The sequence below is a fragment of the Mobula birostris genome, chromosome 3 (genome assembly GCF_030028105.1).
Source record: "Mobula birostris isolate sMobBir1 chromosome 3, sMobBir1.hap1, whole genome shotgun sequence".
Lineage (NCBI taxonomy): Eukaryota > Metazoa > Chordata > Chondrichthyes > Myliobatiformes > Myliobatidae > Mobula > Mobula birostris.
In genome coordinates this window covers 221,158,188-221,169,080 of record NC_092372.1, presented here as the reverse complement: position 1 = coordinate 221,169,080, position 10,893 = coordinate 221,158,188, and the positions used below count along the sequence as shown (strand labels likewise).

The 10,893-nt window shown below is 51.9% G+C and overlaps 1 protein-coding gene across 1 annotated transcript in view; it reads left to right on the top strand.

The window, feature by feature from the left end:
* Positions 1-6,933: 6,933 nt before the first annotated feature.
* LOC140194803 (pituitary adenylate cyclase-activating polypeptide type I receptor-like) overlaps positions 6,934-10,893 on the top strand; it is a 102,415-nt gene continuing 98,455 nt past the window's right edge. Inside the window, exon 1 of the mRNA XM_072252083.1 lies at positions 6,934-7,155. Within this exon, the coding sequence (XP_072108184.1) occupies positions 7,117-7,155 (39 nt within the window). The 5' untranslated portion in view covers positions 6,934-7,116. The remainder of the gene's footprint in view (positions 7,156-10,893) is intronic.

Here is a 10,893-nt window from a genome sequence, read left to right as displayed (position 1 = left end):
TGTCCAAGCTCCCGTTGATGCTTGATAGGTTGTAAAGGTGTAGCTCATGGAAACAGGCCCTTCAGCCCATTGGGTCCTTGCTGACCATCAGCCACTCCACTGTATAAAGGAGACTGCTCTTCAATTCACAAGGCAAGACTCAGAGCAAAACATAATTGCAAGTGGATCTAACAGAGTTGAATTCCGAATATCGAAAGGCCTAAATAGAGTGAATTTGCAGACAATGTTTCCAATATTGGCAGAGTCTAGGACCAAAGAGCACAGACTCAGAATGCAAGAATACATGTACAGAATACATCCCTTCTAGACAGAAATGAGGAGGAATGTCACTAGGCAGTAAGTGGTGAATCTGTGGAGACTTGGACATTGGGTTTATTTAAAGTGCAGGTTGATAGGATCCTGAAAAGCAAACATGACAAAAGTTTGCTTTTGTGGAGAAGGCTGGAGAATGGTGTTGGGGTGGAGAGCAAATCAGCCATGACCGAATGGCAGAGCAGACTCAATGGGCAAAGTGTCTAATTCTTCTCCTCTGTCTTACAGTCTTATGGCCTAATGGGCTGCATTACAGGAAGGATGTGGATACTTTAGAGAGGGTGCAGAGGACTTCTACAGAAATGCTGCCTGGAGTGGAAAGCACGTCTTATGAGCTGAGGTTGAGTGAAACAGAGCTTTTCACTATGGAGTGGAGGAGGATGAGAGGCGACTTGATAGACTTCCACAGGATAAGAGGCATAGATCCAGTGGTTTTTGTACTAGGGCGAAAACGCCTCATAATAATGGGGCATAATTTGGAGGTGATTGGCGCAAAGAATTGGGGGAATATTAAAGATTGTATTTTTACATAGGGAGCGGTAAAATGGCACAATTCACTGTATGTTTTGATGTTTCAATGCACAGGTGACAAATAAAGTTAATGTTTGAAGTGTGTGGAACACACTGCCAGGGGAAGTGGTAGAGGCAGCTACATTAGGGAGATTTGAGCGACACTTAGACAAGCAGGATGTCCGAAAGAAAAATGGAGGACTAACAGTGACATGAAGAGTCTGGTCCCAAAACGTCGACTACTTATTCATTTCCATCAATGCTGAGTTTCTCCAGCATTTTGTGTGTGTTCTTCCAGATTTCCAGCACCTGCAGAATCTTTTATGAATCTGTGGGAGGGAAGGGATAAATTGATCTTAGAGTAGGTTAAAAAGTTGGAGAACATTCTGGGCTGAAGGGCCTGTAGTGTTGTACTGTGTTCTAAAAGCCACACAAACACCCCCGGTGCGGTACTGAGGGAGTGCTACTCTCCCCGGTGTGGTACTGAGGGAGTACTACTGTCCCCTGGTGTGGTACTGAGGGAGTGCTACTCTCCCCGGTGTGGTACTGAGGGAGTGCTACTCTCCCCGGTGGAGTACAGAGGGAGTGCTACTCTCCCCGGTGTGGTACTGAGGGAGTGCTACTCTCCCCGGTGGAGTACTGAGGGAGTACTACTCTCCCCAGTGTGGTACTGAGGGAGTGCTACTCTCCCCGGTGGGGTACAGAGGGAGTGCTACTCTCCCCGGTGGAGTACAGAGGGAGTGCTACTCCCCCCGGTGTGGTACAGAGGGAGTGCTACTCTCCCCGGTGGAGTACAGAGGGAGTGCTACTCTCCCCGGTGTGGTACTGAGGGAGTGCTACTCTCCCCGGTGGAGTACAGAGGGAGTGCTACTCTCCCCGGTGGAGTACAGAGGGAGTGCTACTCACCCCGGTGTGGTACAGAGGGAGTGCTACTCTCCCCGGTGGAGTACAGAGGGAGTGCTACTCTCCCCGGTGGAGTACAGAGGGAGTGCTACTCTCCCCGGTGGAGTACAGAGGGAGTGCTACTCTCCCTGGTGGAGTACTGAGGGAGTGCTACTCCCCCCGGTGTGGTACAGAGGGAGTGCTACTCTCCCCGGTGGAGTACAGAGGGAGTGCTACTCTCCCCGGTGGAGTACTGAGGGAGTGCTACTCCCCCCGGTGTGGTACAGAGGGAGTGCTACTCTCCCCGGTGGAGTACAGAGGGAGTGCTACTCTCCCCGGTGTGGTACAGAGGGAGTGCTACTCTCCCCGGTGTGGTACTGAGGGAGTGCTACTCTCCCCGGTGGAGTACTGAGGGAGTGCTACTCTCCCCGGTGGAGTACAGAGGGAGTTCTACTCTCCCCGGTGTGGTACTGAGGGAGTGCTACTCTCCCCGGTGTGGTACAGAGGGAGTTCTACTCTCCCCGGTGTGGTACTGAGGGAGTGCTACTCTCCTCGGTGGAGTACTGAGGGAGTGCTACTCTCCCCGGTGGAGTACTGAGGGAGTACTACTCTCCCCAGTGTGGTACTGAGGGAGTACTACTCTCCCCAGTGTGGTACTGAGGGAGTGCTACTCTCCCCGGTGGAGTACAGAGGGAGTGCTACTCTCCCCGGTGGAGTACAGAGGGAGTGCTACTCTCCCCGGTGTGGTACTGAGGGAGTGCTACTCTCCCCGGTGGAGTACAGAGGGAGTGCTACTCTCCCCGGTGTGGTACTGAGGGAGTGCTACTCTCCCTGGTGGAGTACTGAGGGAGTGCTACTCCCCCCGGTGTGGTACAGAGGGAGTGCTACTCTCCCCGGTGGAGTACAGAGGGAGTGCTACTCTCCCCGGTGTGGTACTGAGGGAGTGCTACTCTCCCCGGTGGAGTACAGAGGGAGTGCTACTCTCCCCGGTGTGGTACTGAGGGAGTGCTACTCTCCCCGGTGGAGTACTGAGGGAGTGCTACTCTCCCCGGTGGAGTACTGAGGGAGTGCTACTCTCCCCGGTGTGGTACTGAGGGAGTGCTACTCTCCTCGGTGGAGTACTGAGGGAGTGCTACTCTCCCCGGTGGAGTACTGAGGGAGTACTACTCTCCCCAGTGTGGTACTGAGGGAGTGCTACTCTCCCTGGTGGAGTACTGAGGGAGTGCTACTCTCTCCGGTGGAGTACAGAGGGAGTGCTACTCTCCCCGGTGGAGTACTGAGGGAGTACTACTCTCCCCGGTGGAGTACTGAGGGAGTGCTACTCTCCCCGGTGGAGTACTGAGGGAGTGCTACTCTCCCCGGTGGAGTACTGAGGGAGTACTACTCTCCCCAGTGTGGTACTGAGGGAGTGCTACTCTCCCCGGTAGAGTACTGAGGGAGTGCTACTCTCCCCGGTAGAGTACTGAGGGAGTACTACTCTCCCCAGTGTGGTACTGAGGGAGTGCTACTCTCCCCGGTGGAGTACTGAGGGAGTGCTACTCTCCCCGGTGGGGTACAGAGGGAGTGCTACTCTCCCCGGTGTGGTACAGAGGGAGTGCTACTCTCCCCGGTGGAGTACAGAGGGAGTGCTACTCTCCCCGGTGTGGTACTGAGGGAGTGCTACTCTCCCCGGTGGAGTACTGAGGGAGTACTACTCTCCCCGGTGGAGTACAGAGGGAGTGCTACTCCCCCCGGTGTGGTACTGAGGGAGTGCTACTCCCCCCGGTGGGGTACAGAGGGAGTTCTACTCTCCCCGGTGGAGTACAGAGGGAGTGCTACTCTCCCCGGTGGAGTACTGAGGGAGTGCTACTCTCCCCGGTGGAGTACTGAGGGAGTGCTACTCTCCCCGGTGGAGTACTGAGGGAGTACTACTCTCCCCAGTGTGGTACTGAGGGAGTGCTACTCTCCCCGGTGGAGTACAGAGGGAGTGCTACTCTCCCCGGTGTGGTACTGAGGGAGTGCTACTCTCCCCGGTGGAGTACAGAGGGAGTGCTACTCCCCCCGGTGTGGTACAGAGGGAGTGCTACTCTCCCCGGTGGAGTACAGAGGGAGTGCTACTCTCCCCGGTGGAGTACTGAGGGAGTACTACTCTCCCCAGTGTGGTACTGAGGGAGTGCTACTCTCCCCGGTGGAGTACAGAGGGAGTGCTACTCTCCCCGGTGTGGTACTGAGGGAGTGCTACTCTCCCCGGTGGAGTACAGAGGGAGTGCTACTCCCCCCGGTGTGGTACAGAGGGAGTGCTACTCTCCCCGGTGGAGTACTGAGGGAGTGCTACTCTCCCCGGTGTGGTACTGAGGGAGTTCTACTCTCCCCGGTGGAGTACTGAGGGAGTGCTACTCTCCCCAGTGTGGTACTGAGGGAGTGCTACTCTCCCTGGTGGAGTACTGAGGGAGTACTACTCTCCCCCTGGTGTGGTACTGAGGGAGTGCTACTCCCCCCGGTGTGGTACTGAGGGAGTGCTACTCTCCCCGGTGGGGTACAGAGTGAGTGCTACTCTCCCCGGTGGAGTACAGAGGGAGTTCTACTCTCCCCGGTGGAGTACTGAGGGAGTACTACTCTCCCCGGTGTGGTACTGAGGGAGTGCTACTCTCCCCGGTGGGGTACAGAGGGAGTGCTACTCTCCCCGGTGGAGTACTGAGGGAGTGCTACTCTCCCTGGTGGAGTACTGAGGGAGTGCTACTCTCCCCGGTGGGGTACTGAGGGAGTACTACTCTCCCTGGTGGAGTACTGAGGGAGTGCTACTCTCCCCGGTGGAGTACAGAAGGAGTTCTACTCTCCCCGGTGGAGTACTGAGGGAGTGCTACTCTCCCCGGTGGAGTACTGAGGGAGTACTACTCTCCCCGGTGTGGTACTGAGGGAGTGCTACTCTCCCCGGTGGAGTACAGAGGGAGTGCTACTCTCCCCGGTGTGGTACTGAGGGAGTGCTACTCTCCCCGGTGTGGTACTGAGGGAGTGCTACTCTCCCCGGTGTGGTACTGAGGGAGTGCTACTCTCCCCGGTGTGGTACAGAGGGAGTGCTACTCTCCCCGGTGGAGTACAGAGGGAGTTCTACTCTCCCCGGTGGAGTACTGAGGGAGTACTACTCTCCCCGGTGTGGTACTGAGGGAGTGCTACTCTCCCCGGTGGGGTACAGAGGGAGTGCTACTCTCCCCGGTGTGGTACTGAGGGAGTGCTACTCTCCCCGGTGGAGTACAGAGGGAGTTCTACTCTCCCCGGTGGAGTACTGAGGGAGTACTACTCTCCCCGGTGTGGTACTGAGGGAGTGCTACTCTCCCCGGTGGGGTACAGAGGGAGTGCTACTCTCCCCGGTGTGGTACTGAGGGAGTGCTACTCTCCCCGGTGGAGTACTGAGGGAGTGCTACTCTCCCCGGTGGGGTACAGAGGGAGTGCTACTCTCCCCGGTGTGGTACTGAGGGAGTGCTACTCTCCCCGGTGGGGTACAGAGGGAGTGCTACTCTCCCCGGTGTGGTACTGAGGGAGTGCTACTCTCCCTGGTGGAGTACAGAGGGAGTGCTACTCTCCCCGGTGGAGTACTGAGGGAGTACTACTCTCCCCGGTGGAGTACTGAGGGAGTGCTGCTTCCCAGAGCGGCTGTGTTAACTGTGGCGGCAGATTGTCGGCTGTGTTTGGAAACATGAGCTGTGAAGTCGCTGGAGTGTCTTAGCAAGGCTGAGCGTAACTCATCTCACTTCGTACTCCTACCGTGACCAACTTTGAGGTTACCTGGATCTCTCTCTGGTGCCGTTCTCCATAACCGGCTAAGCTGTTGCAGCTGCCACAGTCGGCACCGGGAGGGAGGGCACGGCTGAACCGACCGAGGCTGTCCTCGCCGACTGCCATGTGGAGTTCAGCGAGCTGCTGCCCCGCCGATACGAATGGAGGAGTTTGCATGAGCCGCCCGCCACGCCTGCCCGACGTTCTCGCAGCCTACCTGCACTGCCAGCATGAAGGAGAGGTTTTATGAATCATTGCTCCCGAGCCTGCCTGTCAGAACATGCAGCGATGACAGCGCTGAAGATCAGATTTGTGAATGAAGCTGAGAGGTGCCTCTTTCTCCCTGTCTGTCCCCGGGTCCCTCGCTGGCAACTTGCCTCTGTGTGTGTGTGTGTGTGTGTGTGTGTGTGTGTGTGTGTTGTGTATTTGTCTGTGTGTTGTGTTGTGTGTGTGTGTCTGTTGTGTGTGTATGTCTGTGTGTGTCTGTTGTGTATTTGTCTGTGTGTGTGTCTGTGTCTGCGTGTCTCTGTGTGTGTGTATGAGTGTGTCTCTGTGTGTTGTGTTGTGTGTGTGTTTGTGTTGATTGTATGTGTCTCTGTGTTATGTGTGTGTGTGTGTGTGTGTCTGTTGTGTATTTGTCTGTGTGTGTTGTGTGTGTCTGTCTGTGTGTGCATGTGTATCTCTCTGTGTTGTGTGTGTGTGTGTCTCTGTATGTTGTTTTGTGTGTGTGTATGTGTGTCTCTGTGTTGTGTGTGAGTGTGTGTGTATGAGTGTGAGTATGAGTGTGTGTGAGTGTGTGTGTATGAGTGTGTGAGTGTGTGTGTGTATGAGTGTATGAGTGTGTGAGTGCGTGCAAGTGTGAGTGTGAGTGAGTGCGTGTGTATGAGTGTGTGAGTGAGTGAGTGTGAGTGAGTGAGTGTGAGTGTGTGTGTGTATGAGTGTGTGAGTGAGTGAGTGTGTGAGTGTGTGAGTGAGTGTGTGTGTGTGTGTGTGTGTGTGTGTCTGCCTGGTGAGTGTATGTGTTCTACTCCTCATTATCATCCATCAATTTATCATTCTCTGTTTATGCTGCTCTCTTTCCCAACCCTCTTCTTTCTCCTCCCCACCCCATTCCCTCCATCTCTCTCTCTCTCCCTCCCCTCTCTATCTCATTCAGCACTTCTCCCCCCCGCCATCGAGCGTTCCTGTCTGGATTTCTGCCTCCCTGGTATGAAGTTCTGGGCTGTCTGTTTCCAATGCAGCTGCACACAGAAAGGGGAATGATTATTAGATGTGTTTAATGAGACAGCTCATCAGTATTTGCAATAGTCACTGCGAACCACTCACTAATCTCAAGTAACATCTTGAAATAACTCCTCCTCTTTCCTGCGCTGGTGTTTTATTTTTGATCTGTTCTGCAGCAGCTCCCAGCTTCCTTCCCTTTCTAGCTGCTTTTCAGTTTTTCTCTCTGTGCATTTCACTCAGATTTGGTTTTGTTGTTCTATTTTATAGAGCTGCAGTAGATGACACAGGGGTCCGTGAAGTGGTGAGGAACACAGCGACATCTCTCTCAGCAGTCTTCAGCAATGTCAGCTACCTGACAGGAATGCAAAATCGTCCTGGTTCTCTTCTGGCCTCTCTCCCTGTTGATCCGCGCTGCTCCTTTGGCAGACTGTCACCATGAATTCTCTGCTGATCGCTGCCCTTCTACTCCCCCTGGTAAGTATGTTGAACGATTCTACTCGCACCCTCCCAACCCTGTCCCCCCCGATTCAATTAATCAGACATCATTGCAGTTTATCCTCGTTTACCTAAGGTAAAGGAACCCGTAGGAGGCAGTGATCATAATATGACGTATTTATATTGGGTATATTTAAAGCACGGGTGATGGGGTGGACACACAGTACGTCTCTACTAAAGGAGATGTAAGGCCCTCCTTCCCTCCACTAGCCTGCAGGTCACCCTTGGGTGTAGCACCTGCTTAGCACCCCCACCCCCCACCGATCAGGGCCATGTGAAGCCACGGGAGCAGGTGGTGGATGGTTGTATGAGCAACTGGTGCAGATCACAAGTCCTGGTTATGTGACCACTGACACCAGGCAGACAATCCCTGAAGAGTATTGATAATGGCTGGGGTCACCCGTCTTGTAAAGACACTGTCCAGAAGAAGGCAATGGCAAACCACTTCTGTAGAAACATTTGCCAAGAACACTTATGAACGTGAAGACCATGGTAGCTCACGTTATCCAACAAGGCACATAATAACGATGATGATGATGTTTAAAGTAGAGGTTGATAGGTTCTCGATTAGTCGGGGCGTCAAAGGCCTTGGGGAGAAGTCAGCAGATTGGGCTTGAAAGGAATAATAAATCAGCCATGGTGGAATGATGGAGCAAGGGGGCCTAATTCTGTTCATATATCTTATGGTCTTAAGGTGTGTGGTGTCTCAAAGGAAAATTACTTGGTGAGCTGGGACTGACAGCATTTGCATGAGCAGTGGTTTTATTTGATACAAACTGGACTTAAATCCGTATGGAATTCAGGTATCTCTGATTGTAAATCTGCATCGGCTGTGGGCGTTGTTCTTGTCTCCGTTCATTGTGATTCAATTTCCACTCATAAACAGTACAGAGAGAGTATTACACTGTTAGCGACACGGTTTTACATATGTGATTTAATCCAACCATCTGTCGGACTAAAGGAATCCCACTATCTCATTGAAACCAAACAAATATTGAAAGGCCTAGATGTAGTGGATGTGGAGAAGATAGTTCCTACTGTGGGGAAGTCTAAGACCAGAGGGAACGGCCTCAGAATAGACGGATGTCCAGTTAGAATAGGGATAAGGAGAAATTTGTTCAGCCAGAGGGTAGTAAATCTGTGGAATTCATTGCCACAGACGGCTGAAGGGGCCAAGTCATTGGGTATATGTGAAGTGGATGTCAATAGGTTCTTGATTAGTCAGGGAGGTTACAGGGAGAAGGTAGGAGAATGGGGTTGAGAGGGATAATAAGTCAGCCTTGATGGAATGGCAGAGAAGACTGGAGGGACTGAATGGCCTAATTCTGCTCCCATGTCTTATGTTCTATGTTCACATCCCACTCACACTGTCCCGAGGTGCCATGCAGACTATGACAGCTCGCACAAACAACAACGTTCAGCTGAGTGAAAAGATCAAGGGAACTCCAGATGCAGGAAATGTAAAATAAAAGCAGAACATTCCCGAGCTTGTATGTCACATGACAAGATCCAGATGTAGCTAGCTTGGTGTAGTAATTTTGAATGTATTTTAAAATTATTATTTGGAGATTTAGAGCAGAGACAGGCCCCCTGGCTCAATGAGCCCGGACTGCCCACTACATCCATGTGACCAACTAACTTACTTACTCATAAGTCTTTGGGACGTGGGAGGAAACCAGAGCACCTGGAGGAAACCTATGAGGCCATGGGGAGAATTAAACCTTAGACCATAAGGCAATAAGATATAGGAGCAGAACTGTCTGCACATCAACCTCCCCACCCTAAACAAAGCCATGCAAAAGAATTCTCCATTAAGGGAGTCCACCTGAAACAACCCCTTAGAAGAACATCAAACCTGAAACGAACGACTGCACTACTAGTTAGAGTTAAGCTAACCGCTACACTGCCATGCCATCCCATATGGAATAGGTATTTCTCAGACCGACAGGGAGGAGATCCCCACCCTTCCGAAAAATACAATAATAAGACCATAGTAGGAGCAGAATTAGGCCATTTGGCCCATTGAGTCTGCTATGCCATTCAATCATGGCTGATTTATTTTCCCTCTCAACCCCATTGCCCTGTCTCCTCGCTGTAGCCTTTGATGCCATGGCTAACCAACAACCTTTCAATCTCTGCTTTACGTACACCTGCAGCTGTTTGTGAGGATGAATTCCACCCCACCCTCCAGACCCTTGTAAATCTCTCCACTCCCTGTTTTCGATCCCCTGTGCGCATTCTGCCCTTTGTACACCTCTTTGAGGTCACCCCTCAGTTTCCTATGCTCCAACGAAAGAAGTCCCAACCAACCCAGCCTTTCCCTGCAACTCAGGAATCATCTTCGTAAGCCCATTACCCCTACTGGGGCACAGGCTGCCAACAGCAGTTGGCCAGAGTCCTCTGCCCTGACCAGTCTTTCAAGATTTAGCCCATCGAGGATCCTTCGTCTCCCAGGAATGAGGTCTTAGGAGCTTCTGTTGGTGTTCCTGTAGCTCTGGGCTTTTACAAGAAGAGGTTGCTGGTCCCGTGTCCAGCTGGGCTTGGGACCGTTCATGGTGGGTCCTGGCCACTCTGACTTGCTTCTGGTGTGGGTGGGCGGTGGGAGTATTATGTATATACCAAAAGCTTCTCTTGCATGCTGTTCGTACAGGTCAGATTGTTGAGCTAAAACAAGATAAAACAGTAACAGCGCAGAATAAAGAGTCACAGTTACAGAGTAAGTGCAGTACAGGTAAAAAATGAAATGCAAGTCGGTAACGAGGTGGATTGTGAGAACAAGAGTCCATCACTCTATGGTCACGCTTAGGGCAATGCTTCACAATACCAGTGGCAGGATTGGGGCTCAATTATTGCCCCCGTCCGTAAGGATTTGGAACGTTCGACCCGTGACCGCATGGGTTTCCTCCCATGTTCCAAATTCGTACGGGTTAGGGTTGGTGAGTTGCAGGAATCCTCCGTTGGCGCCAGAAGCCTGGCAACACTCGCGGGCTGCCCAGCACAATCCTCGCAGATTTGATTTGACGCAAACGACGCATTTCACTGTGTGCTTCAATGTACGTGTGACAAAGAAAGCTAATTTATCTTTAAAAAAGGGTCCATTCTGGAGTCTGATATCAGTGAGCTAGAAGTCGGAAAAGAAGTTGAAAACTGTGCAGGGCTTAGACTGAGTTTTGAGAGAGGCATGGGAGACTGGGGATGAGTTATATAACACAGATCAGGCCCTTCAGCCCATCTGGTCCATGCCAACCAAGATACCCTTCTAAAATAGGTCCATTCCCCACGTTTAGCCCATAACCTTCCAAATAGAACACAGAACATTATAACACAGAACTGGCCTTTCAGCACAAGCCTTAACCCACTCTAAGATCAATCTAATACTTCCCTCCCACATTGCCCATCATTTTTCTATTATCTATGTGCCTAGTTTATTAAGTGCCCTTAATATGTCTGCCTCTACCACCATCCTTGCCAGGGTGCTCTACACAACCATCACTCTGTGTAAAAAAACCTACTTCTGACTTCCCCCCCAATCAACTTAAAATTATGCCCCTTAATATCTTCCCAAGCTACGTAGCCATCCAATTGTCTTTTAAAAGTCGTTATATGTGCCAGCTTCAACCACTTCTTCTGTCAGCTGGTTCCAAATAGTCACCACTCTCTGTGTTAAAAAACAATATTGCCCCACAAAATTCCATTAAATCGTGCCCCACTCATCTT